General features: G+C 61.7%; 3 protein-coding genes and 1 pseudogene across 15 annotated transcripts; 1 reads left to right on the top strand and 3 right to left on the bottom strand.

Moving 5' to 3' along the window:
- The first annotated feature begins 727 nt into the window (after window positions 1-727).
- On the top strand, window positions 728-24,698 carry RECQL5 (RecQ like helicase 5). Of its 13 annotated transcripts, XM_036412498.2 has the most exons (19): window positions 728-859; window positions 1,647-1,768; window positions 2,825-3,343; window positions 3,783-3,888; window positions 4,372-4,483; window positions 4,983-5,145; window positions 7,735-7,814; window positions 20,430-20,648; window positions 20,819-20,918; window positions 21,200-21,236; window positions 21,336-21,394; window positions 21,471-21,544; window positions 21,849-21,942; window positions 22,253-22,387; window positions 22,675-23,204; window positions 23,326-23,413; window positions 23,574-23,774; window positions 23,971-24,040; window positions 24,131-24,698. In XM_036412498.2, exons 1-19 carry the CDS (start codon window positions 730-732, stop codon window positions 24,229-24,231), a joined length of 2,940 nt encoding a protein of 979 aa, XP_036268391.1. In that variant the 5' UTR covers window positions 728-729; the 3' UTR covers window positions 24,232-24,698. The 13 variants fall into 13 exon arrangements, 6 of the variants coding, with proteins under 6 accessions (XP_036268391.1, XP_036268389.1, XP_045428159.1 ...); XM_036412496.2 differs by having other exon boundaries at window positions 21,200-21,394; XM_045572203.1 differs by lacking the exons at window positions 20,819-20,918; window positions 21,336-21,394.
- Window positions 8,249-11,631, bottom strand: SMIM6 (small integral membrane protein 6). The gene is made up of 2 exons (XM_036412541.2): window positions 9,286-11,631; window positions 8,249-8,974 (listed from the first exon to the last, which is right to left on the bottom strand). The coding sequence occupies exon 2, from the start codon at window positions 8,966-8,968 to the stop codon at window positions 8,783-8,785; it is 186 nt and encodes a 61-aa protein (XP_036268434.1). The 5' UTR covers window positions 8,969-8,974; window positions 9,286-11,631; the 3' UTR covers window positions 8,249-8,782.
- LOC118704655 lies at window positions 12,030-12,130 on the bottom strand (annotated as a pseudogene).
- On the bottom strand, window positions 13,698-19,031 carry SMIM5 (small integral membrane protein 5). Its single transcript, XM_036412545.2, has 3 exons — window positions 18,838-19,031; window positions 14,735-14,891; window positions 13,698-14,299 (listed from the first exon to the last, which is right to left on the bottom strand). Exons 2-3 carry the CDS (start codon window positions 14,859-14,861, stop codon window positions 14,190-14,192), a joined length of 237 nt encoding a protein of 78 aa, XP_036268438.1. The 5' UTR covers window positions 14,862-14,891; window positions 18,838-19,031; the 3' UTR covers window positions 13,698-14,189.

The raw sequence follows: 24,698 nt of genomic DNA, 5'->3' as shown, positions 1-24,698 counted from the left end.
GGGTGAAGCGGGGTGGGGGCTCAGAGACGGAAAGGGGAGGAGCTCTCACCCTGGGAGTTGGGAAGAAGGGATCCGGTCCTGGGGGGAAAGAATGGGCCTCATGGCTATGCTTAGAGAAGGAGCAGAGGGTGGATCTTATTTTTATATATATATATATATATATATATATATATATATATATATATATATATATATATATGTTTGTTTTTTTTTTTTGTTTTTTTTTTTTACAGAAGGGAAGGGAGAGTGATAGATCGATGAGAGAGAAACATTGATCAGCTGCCTCCTGCACACCCCCTACTGGGGATGTGTCCCAACCAAGGTACATGCCCTTGACCTGAATCGAACCTGGGACCTTTCAGTCTGCAGCCTGACGCTCTATCCACTGAGCCACACCGGTTTCTGCAGAAGGTGGATCTTAGACAAACAATTCCACCTTCTCCAAATGATTCAGAAGACGTTTGCGTTTTTGCTCGTCTGATTTCTAGCTTCTCTGTGCATACGGGGGCCCAGGATATAGTTCAGTGTTTTTATTTTCACTGCTGTGAAAGTGGAGATGTTAATTATTGGTGTATTACTTGAAAATTATATATTGCTTGAGTAGTGTAATCAAGCAAATTTATACTAAAGAGAAAAAAATAGGCAGTATTTTAAAAGCAGAACAGGGTTTCTGTCACAACCCTGTGGTCACACCTTTGCCTTAACCTTTAGCTACTGTCTGTCGCTAAGATGACCACCCACCACCGTTCCTCTCCCTTTGACCCTGAGCATCGAGTCCGGAGCACACTGAAGAAGGTCTTCGGGTTTGACTCTTTTAAGACACCGTTACAGGAGAGTGCCACCATGGCTGTAGTGAAAGGTAACGAGGCCACACTTCCTCTGCTTACATGGACCCCGGCGATACCACAGCACTGCCGTCCTGCACCCTCCTCCTGACCCCTCCCACTCCCACCCTTGGTCCATAATTGGTTTTGGAAATCTGATCGACCCCAAACTTGCAGTTTTATGGGCAGAACCACCCAGCTGTTCTGTTTCTTACATTGCATAGGCAGAGCTACAGTCTGTCTTTGAAAACAGGTCATTGATGCCTATTGGTTTGTGTGGGAGTGGCCGCAAAGGCCTCAGCCAGTCACTGACCTAGGTCATCCCTTTGTTAAAGATTGAGTGGCCTGGGTCCCAACTAGGGAAGAATTCATAATTATTATCAACTTGGAGATTTGTGGACAAATGGAGGTTGTCAAGAGGGGAGCAGCTGTGTACTGTTAACTGCACTGTGATGTTTATAAACAAGACATCTGAGTGATGTTGCTTCCATGCCTACACAGATACACTCATGCAGAAGCATCAGCTTTCATGGCTACTTAGTTCAATCTTCTATATCCCAGCAGACTCAGACTTCTTACCATTGTAGTTGTTACTGCCATGATCAGAAATGGTTTGTGTGCTTTTCCAAATGTCCCTGTGTCCCTTTTCATAGAAAGGATGGGAGGGGAATTAATATATTGAGACACCCTCCCGCCCCGCCCCCCTCCCACTTCCTACCCCCGCTAGGGCTTTTCCTACACTTGCTTAATTTCCAATAGCCTCGAGGAAGGAAAGATACAAGGCAGGAAGCACTGAGACGCTGTCCTCTTGTATCTTTTCAGGAGACAAGGATGTTTTCGTGTGCATGCCCACAGGGGCAGGGAAGTCCCTCTGCTATCAGCTGCCTGCTCTGCTGGCCAAAGGCATCACGGTGGTCATCTCTCCCCTCATTGCACTGATTCAGGTGAGGCTTAGGGACATGAAGGTGCTGGCCCAGAAAGTTTAGGGGAAGGTTGTTTGAATCGCTGGAAATTTCACTTCTGCTTTCTTTGGTCTTTTGCCGCTTACATTCTTTGATTTGCTTATCCCCCCCTCTACTGGGTTTCTAAATTGCCCATATGTGGGCTTCTCCACTAGTGCGTAGTACTGTGTGGTCTCTTACCTTCACGTGTTACTTTTTGTCCAGATGGACATGGAACTGTCTCGTGCACACGCTTGCAGATGGGTAGAGTGCTAATTGATGCGGCGGGGGGGGGGGGGGGGGGGGCGCGCGCCGATCTCTGGCGTCCTGCTTTGTTCTGGCAAGGGTGCATCTAGGATAGAAAAACGGTGAGAGGCCGATTGGGATGTTGTTAACACCTGCTCTCGGCCAGAATCAGAAATGAGGAAGTGTAGCCGTGTACTAGTGGTTAAGAGCTATCAACCGTGAAGAAAGAGACAGGAAAGAACGATAAGAGTGCTTAATGGGCGGTTGCTGGGGCTTTATGTGCATTCATCACACCTTTGAGACAGAAGATTTCATTCTCACGACAATCCTATTAGGGGTCACTATTTTATAGGAGAGAGAGTGAGGAAATGGACAGGCTAAAGAACCAGCCCTAAAGCATGTGGCAGGTAAGTGAGCAAGGATTAAATCCAGGTCTATCTGCCCGGCCGGTGTGGCTCAGTGGTTGAGAGTCAACCTATGAATCAGGAGGTCAATGGTTGATTCCCTGTCAGGGCACAAGCCCGGGTTGTGGACTCAATTTCTCATAGGGGGCGTGCAGGAGGCAGGCAGTCAATGATTCTCTCTCATAATTGATGTTTCTTTCTCTCTTCCTTCTCTGAAATCAATAAAAATATATTAAAAAATAATCCAGGTCTGTCTGGCTCCAGAGAGCCATGTCCCCTTCAGTCCTCCTTGCAGGCAGAGAAAGGACGCATTGGAGGGTGGGAGGAGGGCGCTAGATGATTGGGAAATAGCCCTGAGATGCTGAGGGCCCGTTGACTTCGCTCAGTGCGTTTCCCCTTCTGCCCTCAGGACCAAGTGGACCACCTGCTGGCCCTGAAGGTGCGAGTGAGGTCCCTGAACTCCAAGCTCTCGGCGCAGGAGAAGCAGGAGCTGCTGTCCGACCTGGAGCAGGAGAAGCCCCAGACCAAGCTCCTGTACATCACGCCGGAGATGGCGGCCTCCGCCTCCTTCCAGCCCACCCTGAACTCGCTGGTGTCCCGCCACCTGCTCTCCTACCTGGTGGTGGATGAAGCTCATTGTGTTTCCCAGTGGGGACACGACTTCCGCCCCGACTACCTGCGCCTGGGTGCCCTGCGCTCCCGCCTTGCACATGCCCCGTGTGTGGCGCTGACCGCCACGGCCACCCCGCAGGTCCGGGAGGATGTGTTTGCGGCTCTGCACCTCAAGCAGCCGGTTGCTGCCTTCAAGACCCCCTGCTTCCGGGCCAATCTCTTCTACGACGTGCAGTTCAAGGAGCTGCTTTCCGATCCCTACGGGAGCCTGCGGGACTTCTGCCTGAAGGCGCTGGGCCAGAAGGCTGGGAAAGGGGTGAGGGCACCGAGCTGGGAGCACAGAGCTGGGAGCACAGCTGGGGAGCACAGAGCTGGGATTGCTTGTCTAAGACCTTGGCTTTTCCTGGCTTTCTTAGCCCAGACGAGCTGTAGCTGCTTAAAGCACAGGCTCGTCCCTCTGGCTTCCTGGCGTTGTCCCTTCACTGGGCGGAAATCCTCTGGCTGTGGCCTCTGCTGACCTACCTGGTCAGGGTTTGGGGGAGGAGCAGAGGACTTTGGTTGGCTGGGCCCCAGGAGGGCTGAGCCACTTCTGTCCTGCTCTGTGAGGGCAGAGCCCTGCTGGGCGGCCTGCCTCGGGGAGACTGGGGCTGATGGGAGACCGTGCAGAGCTCCTGCTACGGACACCGCAGGACGATGGGCTGATGGCTCGCTTTCCCAGCGCTGATTTCCTTCCCGTGTCCTGTCTCCGCCGTCAGGTACTGTCCGGTTGCGGCATCGTCTACTGCAGGACCAGAGAGGCTTGTGAACAGCTGGCGATGGAGCTCAGTTCCAGGGGGTTGAGTGCCAAGGCCTACCACGCAGGTGAGGGCCGCCTGGGCCACGTGGTCCCTCCCCTCTCAGGCCTCTGGGCGCGTTTCTTGTTCCCGTGGCCCCTGAGAAATCAGATGGTCTGACGTCAGTCCTCGCTTCCCGGGCGGAGCTAAAGTGGTTCCCTTAAGTCCACAAGAAGGCGTCTGGCCAAGAACGGGTTCTAAAATAAGACTGGGACTCTGAACGCTCTCTCTCGCCCTGGGCCCAGCAGCCGGGGAGCAGTGGGTACGGCCCAGCTGCTGGCGGTGTGGAAAGGGCACCTGCTCTGGAGGCCAGCGGACCTGGGTTTGAATCTCGGCTCTAACCTTCACTGAGAACACAGCCGGGGCCTTTATGTGTATTAGCTCAGGCTCAGAGAGGCTGAGTGCAGGAAAGTAATGAATTCAGGGTGTACATAGTGTCAAACCCAACACAGACCCCAAGAGAACCCCAAGGGAAATGCGAGCTCCCTTCTCCCCCTTCCCCCCTTTGTAGGGCTGAAGGCCTCTGAAAGGACGCAGGTGCAGAACGAATGGATGGAGGAGAAGGTCCCCGTCATCGTTGCCACCATCAGCTTCGGGATGGGAGTGGACAAAGCCAACGTCAGGTGAGCTCTGGTTCTCGTCTTACCTCCCTGGTCAGGGCCCGGCTCGGGTGGGCTGCCAGGGGGACCAGGCCCCTCGTTCCTTCTAGCGCCAGCGGGCCCTGTGAGAGGTGGAATGAACCATCTTAACCTGCTCCTGCGGGAAGTCGGAGGGAGAGTGCTTGTTCCCACCGCCGCTGGTTACTGCCGGCTGACGGGCCGGAGGAGACATACAGCCGGCCTCCCTGGCCCCGCTGGCAGCGGTTGGCTCTGGCCTTGGGGAGACATTTGGGCTGCAGACCGAAGCGCTGGGTTCTGGATAGCCCCAGCAGTGATCAGCGCACGGCTTACGGAGCTCTTCTGCACACACAGTCTTGTACTAGCCACACCTCACCCTGGGGTCCACTCTGCCTGTTCGCCCACCCAGCCCTGCTCACTGGCGAGCCCTGCTCCACCTGCTCAGAATCACTCCTCCCTCGGTCTCCTGCCTCGCCTCATGCTGCTTGCCCTTTGGGTCCTGCAGGTTTGTCGCCCACTGGAATATTGCCAAGTCTATGGCTGGGTACTACCAAGAGTCTGGCCGCGCGGGCAGGGACGGGAAGCCCTCCTGGTGCCGCCTCTATTACTCCAGGAGCGACCGGGACCAAGTGAGCTTCCTGGTCAGGAAGGAAGTAGCAAAACTGCAGGTAAGTCCCAGGCAGTAGGAGCCCTTTCTGTCCAAGCTCACCACTCCGATTTCGCGCAGCTTAAATCTGAACTCAGGTGGAGATTCTGTAAATGGGAGGGGCGCTTCTGGGGCCAGACGGTATAGCAAAGGGGAATTGTACGTTGGTTGATGGGCATTGCAACAAGTGGTTAGACTCTTTTTAAGATTTTAAAATTGATTTTTAGAGAAGGAGGGAGAGAGAGAAACATCCATGTGAGAGCAAAACATCAGCCGTCTGCCTCCTGCACGCCCCCTACCAGCGATCGAGCCCACAACCCACGCAGGTGCCCCGGCAGGATATCGAATTGGCAACTTATCGGTGCATAGGACAACGCCCAACCAACTGAGTCATACCAGCCCGGGCTAGACTTCTCTCTTTATGTTACTTTATCTTACTACTGTCTTGTGTGTGCATGCTGTTTCTCATAGTCAAGATCAATCCTGCCTTGTTTTAATCAGCATTGTTACATAAGCACTTTCTCATATTTTTATATAAGTTCTTTTTCTTTTTAGTCTTAAAAAGAAAACTGAGCATGCATTCTTTGTACAGAGCTTAGAAACAGACCCACGTATATAAGGAAAATTGATGTCACACAGGTAGCATTGCAAATCAATAGAAAAAGGAAGGGAAGAGGATATCAAGATTTGAAAAGCAGAAACCATCAAGGAAGATACTCTTATTTGACTAAATTCAAACTAAAAATTTCTATAAACACAGTGATAAAGGAGCCATTGCTGGGGAAGTGTTTGCAGCATACGTAAGTGACCGAGCACGTAGGGAACTCTTACAGGTGAGGGAAAGGTGGCTGCTGGGAGCAGAAGTCTGAGTGTCACAGGGAAGGAAACCGGACTGGTGAGCGTGGGAAGAGATGCTCACCATCACGGAGGGACGGGAGAAACGCAGGCCGGGTGACGAGCTGCTGACGCCCACCAGAGCGGCAGCCATGGAAACCCTCTGGGGACATGGGGAGGGCGACTCAGTGCTGTCAGGAGCGGAAACTCGTCCGGCTGCTTCGAAGAGAGGAGGCGATAACACGTAAGGGGAGGATGCTGTGCTCTGTGATTCGGTAACCCCACGTCTGCGTAGACTACCTGTCAGGTGTACAGGGATGTACAGGGATGTTGGCTGCAGCACCTAATAGTCAGACTCTTCCTCTGTAGAGTGTTGGATAAGAAAACAGTGGGTTAGTCACAGGGGAACGGGCTAGAACAGAGAAAAATGACCCGGGAAATCTACGTGAATCAACGTGGATAAATCCCCCAAAGCATAATGTGTGAAGTTGCAAAAGAATACCTGTTGCCAAAACCGGTTTGGCTCTGGATAGAGCGGGCCTGTGGACTGAAGGATCCCAGGTTCAACTTCAGTCAAGGGCATGTACTTTGGTTGCGGGCACATCCCCAATGGGGGGTGTGCAGGAGGCAGCTGATCGATGTTTCTCTCTCATGGATGTTTCTAACTCTCTATCCCTCTCCCTCTCTGTAAAAAAAATCAATTAAAAATATATATGCGTATAAAAGAATACATGTAGAGTTTTCCTAAAGAACGATGAAACACAACTACAGTATTATTTCCAGTCCCATTAAAAGGACAACAGAACCGTGCGCGCACACACACACACACACAAACACTTGCGGGGATAAGGAGGACAGGAAAGAAGACACCAGGAGATAGGAATGTCAATGCATGTCTGCCCATTTATAAGAATTTATAAGCAAACCTGGCGAGCCCTAGCTGGTTTGGCTCGGTGGGTAGAGCGTCGGCCTGTGGACTGAAGAGTCTCAGGTTCAATTCCAGTCAAGGGCACATACCTGGGTTGTGAGCTTGATCCCAGTAGGGGGCGTGCAGGAGGCAGCCGGTCAATGTTTCTCTCTCAGCATTGATGTTTCTCTCTCTCCCACTCTGAAATAAAAATTTTAAAAAAATTAAAAAAAGAAAACCTGGCAAGACGGATGAATGTAAGACCTATTTTTAAAAGCAGCAGCTTTTCTGTGCATTAGCATAAGTACCTAGGAATGGAAATGAAAAAGAAACCATAAACTAAATAGATCTGGAAAAATATAGAATGTGGAAGGCAAACAAAAGGCTGGAGTTGAGACTAAATAGAGAGCTTCCACGCCCTGCACAAAACCAAGGACATGAGAAAAGCTCATCTGGAGACGGTCATCAGTGACCACATACATGCAATCTCAAGTGAAAGGTTTGGCACGTGTGTGGCCCGGGGACGGGCCTGCGTCCCCCTTAGTTACCCAGGTAATGCTGGGGCGCCGTTTTGTAAGTGGCTTTCTTACTCTAATTTGATGATTTTCTCTCATTTTTTGAGCTACAAGGTAGTTCACTTATGTAAGTCTTGTGCTAAATGGTCGTTGCCTTTTTTAAACTGGATTTATTGGGGCAACATTGGTTGATAAAATTATACGGGTTCCAGGTGTCCAGTTCTGTGACACATCACCTGCACGTTGTATTGTGTGTTCACCACCCCAAGCCAGGCCTTCCTCCATATCCCCCCTCCCACCTCCCCCCGCTTCCCCTCTGGTCACCACCAGACCAAATGTCGCTTCTTGTCTCCAGGAAAAGAGGGGGCACAAAGCCTCTGACAAAGCAGCCCTCCTGGCCTTCGAGGCCTTGGTGACCTTCTGCGAAGAACTGGGGTGAGTGACTCATCCGCATGTTTCCTTACAAAATGTCACTGCGATCTTTGCCACGCCCCGCACCCACTCGTTAACCAGCTAACGTGGGGCCACTCTGGCCACCAGGGACCCTGCCTGCATGGGGGGTCTCCGGCCAGGCAGCCTGGAAGTCGGGGACCCTTTCTTTCTCGGAAGGCCCCAGAAACAGACGGCGGGAGGACCTGTTGATGTTTTGGGTCGTCGTCCATCCACCCTGCTTTTCCCCCCTTTGGAATGGATGGCCCCGTGCGCAGCTCAGGCCTGAGCCCCTGGCATTGTGGTCATCATGTGCCACTGAGCAGGGCCTCTGGCTTCACTGGAGGAGAACAGGCATGTGGCGAGGCTTCTCTCTCGGCGGGTGTGCGTGACGGGCTTGGCGAGAGATCAGCTTCCCTCAACTGCGCCAGCCTGCCCGCTGGAAACTCGGTATCTAATCTGCATGTGCTGCCCGCGGGCCGCCAGGAGCCGGGAGCTGCGGTGACCGGCAGGGGCGGCGGGCAGGTTCCGAGCCCGGCCGCTGTGAGCAGTGCGGGCGGGACGTCCGGGGGGCTCTGGCCAAGCTGGGACCCCCTTGCACTTGTTAGCCCTTCGGTCTAAACGCTCCTCCATCCTCCGCTTCCTGAGCTGCGGCCATGGGGAGCGTTTGACTATTCGTGACCCGGCTCTTTACCTACTGGTGTCAGAGGGAATGGCCGTTAGGTTTGAAGCGACCTCCAGCCTCCAGGCCTCCCTGTGTTTTGGCCTCGATTGAACTGGGCTCTGGGGAGCCGCGGGGGACTCAGTGGTGAGCACAGGGACCTGCTTAGAGGGGGCTCGGCTCAGTGAGCAGACAGACGCTATCAGAGAATCACACAAAATGTATAACCCAGGCTGTCAGGGGCTGTGAGGGGAAGGTCGGCAGTGTGCGGAGAGGGGACAGGTGGCCCCCCTCCTGGGCCCCGAAAGGCAGGTCATGACTCTTCGGACGGGTCCGCCTTCTCAGGCAGCGGGAGTGCCCCAAACACGATGGCGAACAGCATGAGCAGCAGCATGGTGATGATGAAGATGCTGATCACGGCCAGGCCGCCCTGGTCCCAGGGGTTCTGCCAGAACTCTTCCTTCCAGAGGCGCCTCTGGTCTCCGGCCAGTATGTCCATGCGGACCTGAGGGGACAGAGGTGCTGAGGGCAGGGCCTCTCCACCCGCCCCGGGCACCGGCCCGCCCCCAGGTTCACCCGCTGGGCCATCTCCGAGACCGCAGAGGCGGAGGCGAGAGCAGGACTTCCCCTCCCAGCCTGAGGCCTGCTCGGCTAAAGCTTCTCGCTAGTCCTATTTTCCTGCCTCGATGGGCGAACATTGGAAGCATTTTGAGAGATCAGCATGGCTGCGGAGGAGTGGACAGCCCGGAGCGGGGCCCTCCAAAAACAGCCTGCAGCCAGCAGAAGGAGGCAGGGCAGAGAAGGAAGGAGTCTTACCTGACTCTGCGGTTAACACTCCTGAGTCCTGAGAGGGCGGACGGGGTGACCTTTAGGAGCCCACACTTAGGGGACGAGCTGGAGAGGCCAGCAGGTGACCAGAGCTGTGCTCTGACTCAGAAGCAGCTGATGGGAGGGAAAGGTGTCCTCAGTGCCAAGTGGCCCTGACCAGACCTCATTGCTGTCACAAAGGTGGGCCAGAGCCCGTTACCTAGCAACTTCTGGTCCCTTTCTGCCATTCACACTTCCTCCCTCAGCTGCATTCTGTCCTCTGAGGTCATGGGGGGTGGGGGGGGACACGGTGCTGCTCGGGGCACAGGTGTGGAGCTGTCCTGACTAAGAGAAGTCAGCCTTGGGTGAGTGGGGGAGGAGACTGGAGCCAGGGCCCTTGCCCCAGGCCTTCCATCGCCTCCGGAAGCGGGTCCTGCCTCCCTCTGGCAGGGTGAGCTGTGGCCAGAGCCGGGAGCTCAGGCGCCCTGGGGCTGGAACCACCCCTCAGGCTCCCTCCTGCGGGGCAGGGCCAATGGGTAACTGCGCCTCCTGCTGGCACCTCCTGGAACCCCTCTCTGGGCGGAAGTGCTTATCCCCATGGAGGCTGTGGGTGCTGTGGGCCTACCTTCTCCCGGGCCTTTGTCTGCAGCCGCTTTGTGTGGTTGGCTGCTGCCCACGGGTGTGACAGGCAGCTAGGAAGCGGGAACGGCCGGTGCCCTGGCATGGGATGCCTGGCGGCCACCGCTCACTCCACAAGTCAGGTGTCAAGCTCCGCTGTGCCAGGCGCTGCTGCCCAGCCTGAGTCAGAGAGGCAGGCCCTCCCAGAGCTGACATTCTGGCGCCCTGTCCTCACCCGGCTTGTAGGACCACCGTCCTAGGAGCTTTTCTAAGCGCCTGCCCAAGCCGCGGCTCCTACCACTGACGTCACTCCCTGGGCGTGTCCCCTGCTTCAAAGAACTGGCCAGGTGATGCGGATGTGCAGCAGGTGCAAGTCCCTCTGAGCAGCATGGGCTTCACTGACCAGGCCGACCTGACTAATGCCAGTGGCCTGCTCACCGCTCCCGGCCCTGGGCGGGTCTGTAGGATGCCCTGCACTTCCGCTCCATCCGTGAAGTCAATGCTTACCAAGAATCAGCCGGTCGTGCCTAACCTGTTTGTGGCGGTTGTCATTGTAATTACATAATTGCGCTTAATATTACGTGGAAAATGAAGCAACAGGGATAGCCGAAGCCCCAGTTTCACAGCTGGGCACGCGCATAGGGCCGAGGAGTGAGAGTGCTGGGTGTGAACTCCGCTCCGGAGCCGCGCGGACCTCAGTGCGTGGGGAGCCGTCTCTCGGTCACTGCCTCTCTGACCGCTCTGGTGTGACTCCGGAATCATTCACCTAATGTTCCCGCCCATGTGCCGCCGCGGTGCGGACGGCTGTGCACGTTCTGTGCAAATGCAGGAGGATCTCCCACTCGGTGTCTCTGGAGGTGTTTTTATGTTCTTGCTCTGCTTCCACGAAACCAACGAGACAATCCAGGAGCTCTGGGCAGCGAGCCACCGGCGTCAGGAAGACCGTTGCCTTCGCCACCTTTTCAGTCACTTGCTGGCCCCGACCAGAACATGCTGCTGAGGGGACCCCCGTGGACAGCAGTGGGCTGGGAGGGGGAGCGGGTGCTGGTGCCTGTGGGAGCCTGGCCGGGGCCTGAGGGGACGCCCCGGAACACACCGAGGCTAGGTCACACCTGGAATTGGGAGCTGGGTTCTGTGGCAGGCGGCTGGCCCCAAGGACGGTGAGGGAACTGTCTTCAAGGACGAATTGGTTCGCCTCAGTGTTTTATGGTCTGGAACTGGTTTTACCCACAGCAGATAGGCTCGTCGCCGGGAAGGTTTGGTTGTGATTGCTTTCGGTAGTTAATGTTTGAGAGACAAGTTGCAGGACCAAACCGGTTTGCGGGCTCTGCGCCACATTTTGCAGAGCCTTCAATGACTCCTGCACGGGTGGCTGCACGGTGGCGTCTGAAAAGGCACGTTGTACAGACGGTGGCTGCACGGCCTTCAGTGCAGAGTGAGCCCTTTTGAGGAACTGAGAGCTCAGGGGCCACGGGGAGGCCCGGAGAGCCTGCTGGGCGAGCTGAGCCCGCCTCGGACACGGGCAGCCACCGCAGGCGGCTGCGGCTGCGGCTCGGTCCAGCGGCTGCGGCTCGGACCAGGGGCTGCGGTCCAGAGGGGAATGGAGAAGTGTTGGGTCTGGAGTCAGCCAGACAGTCTGGTCTCAGAGCCCAAGACAACCTGAAGGCGCCCCTTCCAGGGCCACCCCCCATCCTGCTGTGCCTGTTTCTCCTTTCCCACCACGGGGGCCTCGGGGGTGGGATTGCTGCCGTCTGTCCATCCCACCTGCCCCAGAGACACCCAGGCTGGCAGCTGCCTTCACTGACGCAGCTCTGGGTGTGATTGAAGCCAGCCTGGGGCTTGGCCCAATTGGCAGGGGGTGGGGAGGGCTCAGGGTGTGCCCTTTTGCCAAGGAATGGGGAGGAGCCAGTCCCCTGAGGACAGGGACATGTCTTGTTTGGACACAGCAGTTAGTACTGTGTGGCCCAGAGGAGAAAAATGCAAATAAACCAGCCCGCCCGCCCGTCAGCATTGGGGCTGTCCCTGTGTCCTCCACCTCCTGGCAGCTGGACCAGGAAGCAAGGCTCTTTTCTAACAAAGAGGTCTGTGCTCAGCCACCCCCAGGAAGGACATCCTTCATGTATGTGTATGTGTATATACACATATGTATACTTTTGCATGTCATCCTTGCACAGGGGCCATGCTCATCTTCTCTGTGTTGTTCCAGTTTTAGTGTCTGTGCTGCCAAAGCGAGCACGGAAGGGACATCTCCATGCGGGTGAAGTCGCAGGGACTGGGCCGCTGTGCTGTTGGAGCAGCTCCTGGCCCGGGGCTTCCTGGGGACCCTCCAGCCGGTGCGGTGGCGGTGGCGGTGGTGCCGGGACTGAGGGAGGCAGGGCCTCCCCCCAACCCCCTCACCTTCCTCCTGGAATTTTCCTTCCAGGAGCGAGGCCTGGTTGGCCCCACCCGCTCATGGAGGTTATTCTGAGACAGTTGGGATGTGGTGTTTGGGATGTGGGGTTTGGTGGAGGTGAAGGAATTAGCCTTCGCTCCGGGAGGTGGGCTGGGGGTGGGAGTGGGGGCTCTGTGGCCGGAGGGGGGGGTGGGGGGCGGGGAGTGGGGAGGCTGGCCCGGAGGCGGCTCTGCCCTCTGCAGCTGGCTGAACGTAGACACATTATCCAGCGTCACTCAGGCTCAATTTCCTCATCTTTAAAAAGCGGGTGCTAGTGTTATCTGCAGCTTTGTCATTGCGATGATTACATGATGCCGCAGACTCTTACGACAGTGCCTGAGCACGCGCCTGTGAGCCTCTGGGTTTCTGTTGCCTTTATGGCCGCACCATCGTCACTGTTGTCATCAGCTTTCTGAATCCCATTCTTCAGGGAGAGGGGTGGGGTTGAGAATTCGGCAGATCTTGTACAGATGCACTTCCTCTCTGAATCTCCCATCAAAACCAAACCCACAAGTCCCTGGACACCAGGAAGTGAAACAGCCAGAGCGCTTCCCCGCCCGCCTCCAGCTGGGGGGGCGGTGGTGGCAGGGCTGCCGTCCCCTCCCCGCCCCGTTTTCTGGGCCACAGGCTCCTGCCCTCAGGCGGCCAGAGCATGGGCTGCCCGGCCAAGGTGACAGAGGCACACGCACACCTCTGTGGCTCTGGGGACCAGTGGGGACGGAGGAGCCTCTGCCTCCCTGCGTCATCCTGGGCTAGCACCCCCGTGCCCTGTTCTCTGGGAGAGAGCGGACTGAGGCGCAGGGGGACATCTCCAAGCTCTTAGCACGTGTCCTGCGGTGAGCCAGTGCTGGACGGGCCATCTCTGTCATCCTGAGCGCGCCCAGGAGCAGTGACAGGACTAGCCCTTTTCCCAGGGAGCAAGCGCGGCTCGGGCAGGGTGCCTCACTGACCCGCGTTCCAGCTGGAGGCTGGCGAGGGTTTGAGGGCGAGGGCATCGGGACACAGGCGTGGACAGAACTGGGGCCGGGCCCCTCTCTTTCTCGGCAGTAGGGGAAGACCAGAGGCCTGAGCCTCCAGCACGCAGGTGCTGGCTCAAGCTAATGGCAGTGGCAGCTGCCGAGTGGCCTGTCAGAGCCAGCACATGCCCGGGACATGCAGCGCCCATCACTGCCCAGTGGGCGCCTGGAGCCGGAGCCCTCCGCAGCTGGTGGTGACAGGCATCGCCCTGCCCCCGGCCTGGTCCCCCTGCATCCCGCCGCGTGGTCCTCCCGCTCTCTCGGGCACAGGAGCGCGCTGGCCACGCCCCGGTATCTGGCATGCAGCGCTGCTCACGCACAGAACCCAGCCCAGCGAGTCTGATGCCCGGAAACATAATGCAAAAGCTTTTACTGGGAAAGAAACAGGCAGACCCTGGGCCGGGATGCTGACACGCTCCCTCTGGCGGGGGGCGGGGGCCCAGGAGCCCTTCACAAAGTCCCCGCGCTGGGCGGCTCCTCTGGGCGTGGTCTGGTCAGCAGAACCCCAAGGCCAGCTGCCCCAGGTGCGGGCTGTTCTCCGTCGAGGTTTGGGGACCCCGCTTTCGTGTTTTGCTAAAAAGTGCAGGTTGCCAAGATCCCCGGTGGTGGGCTCTGTCCTTGAAATGGCGGCTCCTCCTCGGCACCGTGCTCACTGCGGGGGGAGGTCCTGTGACCGTAACGGCCCTGGCTTCCTTGACAAGCCCCCACGTGCCGGGTCCGGGTCCGGGTCCTGGGCGGGGCCAGAGCCGTGGCCGTGGACTTGGTCTCGAGGAGTCAGGGCTGGGGGCCAGGCCGACACCGGGCGCGGCGTCACAGTCTCCTCCAGCTTCTCGGTCAGCCCCCCGGCCTCATGGCGGGGTCACAGGCCGCACCTGGGCCTTCCTGGCCCGGGGCTCGGGGCAGCAGCACTGCGTGCAGCAGCAGCTACAGGCCACCAGCAGCAGCAGCAGCACGGTGCCTGGAGGCGGGACAGGCAGAGGGCACCGAGCTCCGAGGTGGGAAGAGAAGGAACGCCCACCTGTTCCCCACAGCCCTCTGGAGGGTGTGGGCCTCTGCCCGGAGCCGGGCACGCTGAGCACAAATGCCCTGGATCTCCATGCGGCCCTGGAGCCGGCCCTCCTCCCGGTGGCACCTCCGCCGCCTCCAGAGCTCTGGTCCCTTCATCCCTGGGCAGGATGCTAGGTGCCTCCGGTCCCCACACCGCCCAGCCCCTCCTTGGAGGCCTGTCCCAGGACCAGCGGAAATGCCTCGTTTCCCCCAAGGCACTTCTGCTTTCCCTCCTCTGCCTGGGAGATGCGAGCCACTCCGTCAGCCCCCCCAAACCCCCCAGTCAGCGCCATGGTCTCCCCTCCCGGGTGCGGGAAGAGCCAAGGAGAACCGGAGCCCGACTGACCTGTGAAGAGGACGATGACCGAGAAGGCCACGATCTCCACCGGCTCGGCCTGCGGCAGCCTCTGCAGCTTCAGCAGCAGCCTCTCCCCCACCCAGCGCATCTCCTGCAGGAAGTCGGCGGCCCCCATGCCGGCCAGCTCCTGGCTCCCGCCGGGGCGCTGCAGAGACAGAGCACCGAGTCTCCGAGATCCACCCTCCGCTCCCCTGGGCCGCAGAACGGGTTTGTCAGGTCTCACCCTGCCCCACTCGGCACACCTGGCGGCTCAGGAGGGAGGGAGCCGTGGGCCCCAGCTCAGCGGTGGGCCCCAGCCCCCCGCAGCTGGCACTGCCCGGGGGGAGGGAAGCTGGTGATGATGGCCTGAGGGGTCTGCCAGCTTCCAAGGTTGGCCGTTGTCTGTGTTCGGTTGACTTCGCGCTCACATTGCTGGGTCTCAGACAACAGTCCTAGGTTTCCCAGGTGCCCTGGACGGGCGGCTCCCCTGGTGGCCCTGGGTCACTCAGGACCGGGGTGCCGGCAGGGAGAACGGGGCCGAAGTGAAGGGCCAGCGGGCCTGCATGGGCGTGTTGTGGAGCAGAGGCCCCGCCCTCCACCTCACCTGGCCACGGGAGCCTGGCGTCTTAGGACAGGGCAGCGCCATGTGCCACCCCAGCCTGCACCTGCTCTCCAAGGCAGCTGTATGCCAGGGCGGCCGACAGGTGGCCGGGGCTGTGCCAGGCCTTGGGCTCTGGTGACTGCGCCGCGTCCCGGGGTCAGCCAGGGGTCGTCCGGGGGCGGCTGTGGTGCCTGCGTAGAGCCGCCCTCTGCCCTGGGCCGCCTCCAGGCCCTCTCTGGCGGTTTGGCCAGCTGCCCGCCGTAGCTCTGTGTGCCCCGTCTTGGATTTGAAGCTGCCCCCCTTCCTGCTTCGGTGACTGATGTCTCCTCTGAGTCTCTCTCGTTACGGGAGGAAGAGGTGCCAGTGTTTCGGGGCTGGGGGGGGACTGGCCACCTGGCAGCACAGAGCCTGGCACAGGGAGGAGCCCAGCCCATGGGGCTCCCCCTGGGTGGGGTCTGGCCAGCGCAGGCGAGTGGAGGTGGCTGTGGGGTAGGACCTTCCTGCAGCACCTGGGCAGTTTCACTGCGTCCTTCCTTCCGGCATGTTTGTGGCGTAGGAGGGGCGGGAGGGAGGCCGGCTGGGGACGGAGCTGTTTTAAGTGATGCTGGGGCGGCAGGCAGTGATGGCTCCATGGGAAACTAGCCGCTTTCCTGTCTAACGCGGGACCTTCCTTCTCTCAGCCCCTCCCGGGGCAGCCGCTTCCGCAAAGGCGACTGGGACCCGGTTCCCAAAGGTGCGAAGGCACGGACACCCAGAATGCCACAGGCATCACTCCTGCCTCCCTTCTTTTACAAATGGGGAAACTGAGACCCGAGAGAGGAAGTGACTTCCCGAGGTCACCGGCCGGACAGGTCTGACCAGCCCTCCCTGTGCGCCCCACCTTGCCTCAGCGGAGGCTGTCTCCTCTCCGGCGGCTCCTCTCTAACCAGCGAGCTAACCGCCCACGGGCACCACTGCCCAGCGGGGGCTGGGCTCGGTGCCCTGGGCCCTGGGGAGCAGGTGGGCTCTGCGGGGCAGCTGGAGGGCTGCTTTCCCCAGACCCGGCTCCCCCAGGCCCCGCCACCCCTGCTCTGAGAGAAGGTCCTCCATGTTCCTCCCAGGGCATAGGGCCATTCTCCAGTGGTCACTGAACCGCTGTCCCCCATTGACCCAGGACAGGCGGCTCCCTCGGGTCTCATTCCAGGGAGAAGGCACTGGGTTGAGGAGCTTTCTCTCTCCCTCTTCGTCCACACTCTCGGCTTTTCCAGCCTGCTTGGCCCGGTGCCTGCACTGCCTAATGTGTCCATCAGACACGCTCCTTAAGCGTGGACGGAGGGCAGGGGGAGCGCTTCACTGGTGCTCCCACCCAAAGCCCCAGGAGGGCGCAGAGGGTGTGGCATGGAGGCCGGCAGAGGGGCGTGGGGAGGAGGGAGGTAGCCGGGTTGGGAAAGCCGGGGTTTGTTGATCCGAAGCCTCAGCTCTAAAGTCAGCCTCCTCCAGGGATGTCAGAGTCAGAGAGCGCAGACCCCTGCCCGGAGGACCCGGCCCCCCAGGGGGACTGGCCAGCAGCAGGCGTGGACCGGGTGGCATGCTGGCCTTGCACCAGGGCCTCTGGAGACCAGAGCTGGCCAGCCTCGCCCATCGGGGCTGCTCCCTGGGCCCATCTGCGCCGGCACAGCGTGGGGCGGAGCCCCATAGCCCCCGGCTTCTCAGCTTGGGCTGGAGCAGGAGCTCCGTGGGGGCCCCCGGGAGCTGGAGGGCCCGTTCCTGAGAGGGAGCGGCACATTCCAGCTGGTCCCGGCGGTCCTCCCAGTGGGCTATTTAAAGCCAGGGCCAAGGGGGCGCCTGCCCGATATAGCCAGCAGCGTCAGGTGACCACGAGCTGCCGCCCCAGCTGCCGCTCTGGAGGGAGCCCTGGGGAGAGGGGTGCTCTGGGCTGGTTGGAGGGCGGGGGGCAGGCCAGTCTAGTGGGGCTACTGAGAATTCTCCATCTTTCTGATCTTTCTGTCTCTGGCTCACCAAATTCTGTAAAACTACCTTCCGCCTATGGACCAGGGAACCAGAGTCCCCCCCAACCCCGTGCTGGGGGGATGGGGACAGGGAGAGGGCAGGGCGACAGAAGCAGCCAGAACAAGCGTTGGCCCTTTTTGGACCTTCCCAGGGTGCTCCCCGTTGGAGCCGCCGGCGGGGGCGGGTGGGGGGGGGGGGTGAGCAGGGCAGAGGGCAAGGCTGGCCGAGCTGGCCGGACGGGACACATTCCTGAGTGTGTCATCTGGAACAGACAGCCTTGCAGCCGAGCGGCCAGGCGGCCAGACACCTGCCACTGGGACACAGCCTCCCTGCTTCCTCCCGCAGGGCTGATACCCGCTCCCCGGGAAGCGGCGGGCGTGTTTGTGACTGATAAGTACAGCGCTCAGGGCCGGGCTGGCTGCCGGCTCAGCCTGTTGTTCTGGGGGTTGGGGGATTGTAGCCACCCTGCCCCCAGGGCATGTCTCATGGAGAAAGAGCTAGAAAGAATAATAACCTGACCGTGTGGGAGGCCTGGGTGGCCGGCAGGGCAGAGGTGCCTGCCCCCGGTGTGCCCCAGCGAGCCGCCCCAGGACGCCCCTTTCTGTCTCCGCTCCGTCTTGCAGTGGGACCCTCCCCACCTTACCCGCTGCCTCTTACAGCCCAGTGACGTGTCTCCTCCCGTGTGCTGCCCCAGCTGCAGGACCGAGTCTCCCGGCCTCCGCCAGGCCAGAGCCCACAGCCCACAGCCTCTGCCGAGTCTCCCCAGTCACCGCCAGACCAGAGCCCACAGCCTTGGACGACCCTTGGCCCCAGGTGGCCGCGGGCCTTGTTTCTCCGTAGACAGGCTGTTCGTTTGGGGACGCACCGGCCGGGAGACTTTAACCCTGGCTGGAGGGCAGGGCCGCTCTCCATGCTGCCTGGAGGACACCTAAGGACAGTGTTACCTGCGCAGCAGAGGGCCAGGCACTAGGGACCCCCTCTTTGTCCTCCCCCCCCCAACTTCAGCCCCACCGTCCTCTCCTCCTCCCCCCCTCCCCGGCCCGGGTGGGAGACCGGCCCCCGCACTCCTGTGCAGCCTGTAGGGAGATGCGGGCTCGTGGGCTCTCAGTGGCTGAGCCCCGGGCTGAGGACACGGTGGTCAGCAGACCAAGCCCCCACGAGAGATGGCAGCGGCGGTGCTGGTCTGGACACAGGCAGAGCCGCCCGGGCCCTGCCACATGGCCGGTGGACCTGGCCAGGGCGGCGCTGCCTCGGTCCTGGGAAAGGGGAGCTCCGCGGGCGGGCGTTCCTCTCCCAAGCCGGGCAGCCCCATGCCCCGTGGAGGCCCCGAATGGAAAGCGCTTACCCTGATGTGCAGAGTAAGCGGCCCTGCCCCTCGGCCCGCCCGGTGCTGGGCGCTGCAAAGCAGGGAGAGCCCAGGTTGGAACTGGAAGCCAACTGCAGACTGGGACCAGTGTGTCCCCCACTGTGAATGGAGGCCCTCTCCTGCCCTCCTCCCTCCATCCCCTCCTCCCGCCCCTCAGCTGTGGCCACTCACCTGGGGGCTCAGGTGCCGGCGCTGCGGGTGCTGCCGCGGTGCCGGGGGCCAGGCAGCCCGGCCTCTCCTCCCGGGCCTGCCCTCGGCCTCCCGCCACCTCGCCTTGCTGGTCACCCGCCTCTGGTGACCAGTGCTGCTCCCGGTGCCTCTGCCCCTGGAGCCAGGGAGCGCTCCCTCCTCCCTCCTCCCTCCGCTGTGCTGACAGCCAGCTGCTATCTGGGCTTCAGCTTTTTCGTTGTCGGTCGTCCCGGAGATCCAAGTGTCAAATTACAGGGGCGGCCCCTGGGAGGAGCGGGGGAGCCGGCCACCGAGGGGGAGCCACGGGCGGGCGGGAGCCTGCGGAGAACTTGCCCTGTCCGGGAGGTCCCAGGAATGGCCCTGCTCCCGGCTGTCTCTGGCTTGTTCCTCCTCTTCCTCTCCCTCCTGGTGGGTGTGAGCTAAGCCACGTGGGCTGGGCCTGGCCGGGAGCTGATGAAGGGGAGGGTTCTCCGTTCCCCAGCCGCGATGACCCCAGGGAGCTTCCCGCCGAGGTGTGGAGTGGGCCGGGCGGGAGGGAGGCCGGCTCCTGGCTCCCGCCCTCCCCTCAGGAGGGCCTCTGGCTCACATCCCACCACCCCAACCTGCAACCTCAGGCAACTCCCCGGCTGGTCCTCACTCCGCCTCTCTAGGGAAAGAGTAAATAGCGGGGGAGGTGCCCGACCACCCAAGAAGCCAGCCCCACCCCCACAGGAATTCTGGGGACGGGCTCAGGAGTCCCAGTGACCTGGGAGTGGCCGTGCTCGGCCTGCTGGCAGGAGTGTGCCTCCGGCGGGGGGAGAGGACCCTGCGGTCTCCTTGCCAAAGAGCGTGCCAGGCCGTGGCTGCACTCGGGGCCTCGGGGCGGCTGCTGGGCCCTTTGGCATTTGGCTGGTTGTGCCACCCCGTCGACCAGACTGTGCCTGGAACAGGACAGGAGCCCACCCCAGCCTGCGTCTCCGAGCTGTCAATGGAGCCCTTTGAGTGTGAGCACAAAACCCCAGTGAGTCAGGCTTGGGGGAGGGGAGGGGTAAGGAAGCCAACCTTGCGGCCACACCACTTGGATGCCAGGGCCTCCCTGAGGCCGGACAGGCGGCCACTGTGCCGAGGTACCAGCTTTGGCGACAGAACGCGTTACTCATTGGTTTTCGGAGCGGCGCCGGCAGCGCCCTCTGGTGGCCGTCTTGGCCTCCTTGCTTCTGGCCATTCAGCGAGCATCCTCTGCTCAGCTAACGAAGGCAGCCACACCGGCTTCCCGGGGGCTGGGTGACAGTCGGCTCTTGTTCCTGAAGCTGCTCCTCAGGTCTCAGCTGTTACGGGTTTCTCGCACCAGCTCCTCTTGTCCCTGCGACGGGGCACCTGGACAGCTCTGCCCACACACACACACGCACACGCACACGCTTGCAGCTGGACTGGCCATTTGTGAGGGACTGGACAGAGCTGAACGACTCCTATGAGAGAGGAGTCTGCGATGCTTAACTCAGTGCCGACTGTAGCAATGCTCAGCCCGAGCTAGGGACTGCCCGGGCCCTCACCCGTCTCTGCCGTGCTGCCTGCTCCAGGTGCCGCCACGCCGCCATTGCCAAGTACTTTGGGGATGCGCCCCCCGCCTGCACCAAGGGCTGTGACCACTGCAAGAACCCCGCGGCCGTGCGGAAGCAGCTGGACGCCTTGGAGCGCAGCAGCAGCTGGAGCAGGACCTGCATCGGGCCCTCCCAGGGCAGCGGCTTCGACCCCGAGCTGTATGAGGGCGGCCGCAGGGGCTACGGCGGCTTCAGCAGGTGAGGCCAGTGCAGCCGGGGCCCCGCCCACTGGAAACGCCTGGCATTCTCTCCCCGGCGCCACCGCGGGGCCATCCTGCACCATGGGCCACGCTGGGGCTGCCAGGCCTCCCGAGGTGTGGAGGGGGGCAGAGGCCAGGCAGGGCTGCTCATGCCCAGCCTGCTCCCAGGTATGACGAGGGTTCTGGAGGCAGCGGGGACGAGGGCCGAGACGAGGCCCACAAGCGGGAGTGGAACCTCTTCTTCCGGAAGCAGATGAGTCTGCGCAAGGTGAAGGGGTGGGGCCTCTGGGGGCCCAGGTGAAGGGGTGGGGCCTCTGGGGGCCCAGGTGAAGGGGTGGGGCCTCTGGGGGCCCAGGTGAAGGGGTGGGGCCTCTGGGGGCCCAGGTGAAGGGGTGGGGCCTCTGGGGGCTCCAGGTGAAGGGGTGGGGCCTCTGGGGGCCCAGGTGCCGCCTGCTCGCTCACACCCTCAGCACCCCTTCCCCGGTGCTGACCTGGGTGCTGTCCCGCAGCGGGCGGGATGCCTCACCAGCCTTTCCTGTCCTCTTCCAGGGCAAAGACCCCAAGACAGAAGAATTTGTGGCCCCAGGTCAGTATAGGGGCCGTGGGCTGTTTCCGGGTGTGGATGGAGGGTGCCTCCTTGGGGGGTCGGGACTCCAGAGAGTAGAAGCCTCCCCGCTCCCCCCAGATGAGGACTGTCCGCTGAAAGAGGCTTCTAGCAGGAAGATCCCCAGGCTCACTGTGAAGGTAAGAGGTGGCGGCGCCTCACCCCGGCCCCCAGCCTCAGGCTTGTGTGAGCGCCTTCTCCCACTCCCCCCCGCAGGCCCGGGAGCACTGCCTGCGGCTGCTGGAAGAGGCGCTGGGCAGCAACTGCCAGGCTGCAGGCACCACTCAGGGGTGAGTGTCCCAGGTCCCGGGGCCGGGGAGGGTTCTCCACAGCCTGTTCCTGTGGAAGCTGCTGGAACTCTGGGTCCCCAGCCTGTCTGGGGGCTCCCTCTCCTGATTATGGCCCACCCTACTCCCAGGGGATGCGCCCCCTACAGCTCCACCACAGGGCAGGCTCGGTCACCCCAAGGGGCTGCAGGCTGCCCAGGGTGGCCAGGTTGGCCCAGAGCCATGTGCAGGGTCCCCCAGGAGCACCCACCCGGAGCTCAGCAGGCAGAGGGCTCAGGTCTGCCCGTCACCTCCACTCCCTCCTCAGACCGGACCTGCAGGCCAAGGCCGTGGAGATAGAACATGAGATGTTCCGAAACGCCAAGGCTGCCAACCTGTACAAGGCCAGCGTGCTGAAGAAGGTGGGCGGGGCAGGGTGGGCGGAGCTTGCTCCTGGTCAGGGTGGGAGAGGTAGCCCCCAGGCTGGCTGCCACCCCCCGGCCCAGGCAGCCCAGAATCCACTCCTCACCAAGCCACTCATTTGGGGGGAGCCCACTCACCGCTTTGCCAGCTGGAGGCCCTTCTAGCCAAGCCCCTAAAGACTGGACCTTGTCTAGTGTCCAGGCACCTATGGTCACAGACCACAGAAGCCCGCCTGTGGGGGCCTGGGTGGGGGCTGCGGGAGCCTGTGGGTGCCCAGCATGCCTGCCCAGCCTGCCCATCCTGCCCCAGGTGGCCGAGATCCATAGGACCTCCAAGGACGGGCAGCTCTACCACCCAGCAGGCAGTGCCAAGGGCTGCAGTGCCCATGCCGAGCCCCCAGAGCCCAACGAGCACGACATCCTGCCGGCCTCCCAGGTGTACTCGGTGAGCAGCGCCACTTCCTGTGGGGAGGGCGCCACTTCCTGTCCTCCAGCTACGGCACATCCCCGCCTCCCCGACAGCACCCCCAGCCCTGCTTCCCCTGACATCGCAGTCCTGGCGCTGGGGTGCCCCAGGCAGGCCCGTGAGCCTGTCTGCTCCCGCCTGCCTCTCCAGCCCCACAGCCTGACCCACCCCCACCCTTCGGATCGCCACTGGCACGGCCATACCTGGACCAGCCTGGGAGTGCTCTGGAGGGGCCTGCTGGTCAGCACCCTCTCTCCTCCTCACAGCTCAAACCCAAGCGGGTGGGAGCCGGTTTTCCCAAAGGCTCCATCCCGTTCCAGACAGCCTCGCAGCTGATGGAGGAGATGCGGGCTGGGGGGCAGGCCCCGCGGCCTGAGCGGAGAGGCCAGCAGGAGCCCCCCAGCCCGCCATGTGGCCTCCAGGATGCGGACAGCAGTGAGCCTGTCCCCAGGCCCAATGAGGCCCCCGGAAGCAGTGCTCCTTGTGGGGGGCCCTCCCCTGAGAAGGCAAAGGGCCCCTCGGGGGGCAGTCCCGCGGCCAAGGCCCAGGCCAAGAAGCGGCAGCTCCTGGCCGCGGCGGCCCACAAGGACTCTCAGAACATCGCCCGCTTCCTCTGCCAGCGGGCCAAGAGCCCGGCTGGCCTGGCTGCAGCCCCAGGGCCCGAAGGTGCCAGCCCTTCCCGTGCTGGGGCGCGGGGACCCCTGGCTGAGGCCCCAGAGACACGGACACGGGAGGATGGAGCCCTGGGACGTTCGGCCGCTCACCCCCAGGCTGCGTGCACCAGGGAGGGGCCAAGGTGAGGGCCGGGCAGGCCCGGAGCCTCTGGAATCCCCTTTCCTCAGGGTCCTCTGTGACCCTCTCTGACAGTGGGCTCTGCGGGCTGCCCGGAGCCCTGACGCCTGCTCTCTCCTCGCCAGTGCCTGCCCACTGCGAGACCCGGGGCCGGAAGGCCAGCTCACCCTCCTTGAGGGGGCACCGAGGGGCAAGCGGCCCAGGCCCCAGCAGGTACTGCCAGGGAGGGGGCTGTCACCGGCCCCTCTGCTCTGTCTCTACGTCCAGGGGGGCTGGGCGGGAGGGGGGCAGCCGTGCTGTGGCCAGTCTTCCAGAGGAAGGGGAGGGGCCGGTGACGGAGCCAGGAGTGACCCTCCACCATGGCCCTGCCCAGGAGAACCCGGAGAGCCAGGCTCGGAAGAGGCCTCACCCCTCAGCCGGCGCCTCCGTTTTAGCCGAGGCCAACGACAACATCCTGGCCAGCGGTCAGAGCGCCGGGAGCCGCACGGCCCAGGGCGCCTCCCTGAAGGCGGCGGCGAACGCTGTGGTCCAGTGCCTGACCCCTTTCTACAAGGAGGGCAGGTTTGCCTCCAAGGTAGGCCAGCGGGTGGGCTCTGCCCTCCCCGGGCCTTGGGCACGGTGGGGGGAGGGCAGGGCAGGGGAGCCGTGGGCAGCAGGCAAGCCCGGCCCCTGCCCGTCCTCGGCTGCCTCGCCCTGTGGCCGTGGCCGTGGCCGTGGCCGCTCGGGGCAGAGCTGGCGTCTGAGCCCTCTGCTCCTCACTCCACCCGCAGGACCTGTTCAAAGCCTTCGCCCGCCACCTCTCCCATTCGCTGGCTCAGAAACCCTCTCCCGGGAGGAGCGGTGAGTGCCTGGGTGCCCGGCCAGGCAGCACTGGGGGCCCTGCAGGGAGGTGACCCTCACACTGCCACCCCCCTCCCCCCGACTCTCTAGTGAAGGAGGAGGCCCAGCACCTCATCAAGCAGTTCTTCCTGGGCCGCGCCCGCTGCGAGAGCGAAGCTGACTGGCACGGCCTGTGTGACCCACAGAGATGACCTACTGGTGCCCAGCGGGCCGGTGTCCTCTCCGCATCCCCTTTCCCCCTCCCCCCGACTCAGGAATGGGCAGGCGGACAGCCTGGGCCGCCAGGGGCATCTCTCCTCAGGGTCCTTCCCCTTCCAACCACACCTCGCTGTGGAGATGGCCCCGGTCACCCCCAAATCAGGGTCAGAGGCCAGAGGTCAGCCCACCTTCCTGAAACCCTCTCTCTCCTGGCCTCACGGAGCCCCGCCTTCGGAGGACATGGGGGGCGTGGCTGCTGCCAGGGGAACAGGAGGAAGAAACGGCCCCTCCACCTCTGTACCCGGGTTGTAAGCCGGGGAGCCCCCCTGTGCGCAGCGGGGGCTCCGGGGCAGAGCTGAGGGTGCGGGCAGCGGCCGGCCCCGCTCTCGCTGCTGCTCGGGAAGGCGAGGCTGGACCAGGCGCGCCCAGAGGAATAAAGGCCGTTGGGACACGTGCACGC

This window comes from Pipistrellus kuhlii, unplaced genomic scaffold (assembly GCF_014108245.1).
Source record: "Pipistrellus kuhlii isolate mPipKuh1 unplaced genomic scaffold, mPipKuh1.p scaffold_m20_p_44, whole genome shotgun sequence".
NCBI lineage: Eukaryota > Metazoa > Chordata > Mammalia > Chiroptera > Vespertilionidae > Pipistrellus > Pipistrellus kuhlii.
The sequence above is the reverse complement of the archived record's forward strand: the minus strand, read 5'-3'. Positions and strand labels throughout refer to the sequence as shown.

What these genes read in the sequence shown, in the direction of transcription:
- SMIM6 (XM_036412541.2), bottom strand. Translation starts at nt 8,968, where the DNA reads ATGGACATACTGGCCGGAGACCAGAGGCGCCTCTGGAAGGAAGAGTTC.
- RECQL5 (XM_036412496.2), top strand. Translation starts at nt 730, where the DNA reads ATGACCACCCACCACCGTTCCTCTCCCTTTGACCCTGAGCATCGAGTC. An exon ending in TCCCCAGGCTCACTGTGAAG is followed by an intron (nt 21,395 to 21,470) that starts GTAAGAGGTGGC and finishes TCCCCCCCGCAG; the next exon opens with GCCCGGGAGCACTGCCTGCG. An exon ending in AGCGGCCCAGGCCCCAGCAG is followed by an intron (nt 23,414 to 23,573) that starts GTACTGCCAGGG and finishes GGCCCTGCCCAG; the next exon opens with GAGAACCCGGAGAGCCAGGC.
- SMIM5 (XM_036412545.2), bottom strand. Translation starts at nt 14,861, where the DNA reads ATGGGGGCCGCCGACTTCCTGCAGGAGATGCGCTGGGTGGGGGAGAGG. An exon ending in GGTCATCGTCCTCTTCACAG is followed by an intron (nt 14,300 to 14,734) that starts GTCAGTCGGGCT and finishes TCCCGCCTCCAG; the next exon opens with GCACCGTGCTGCTGCTGCTG.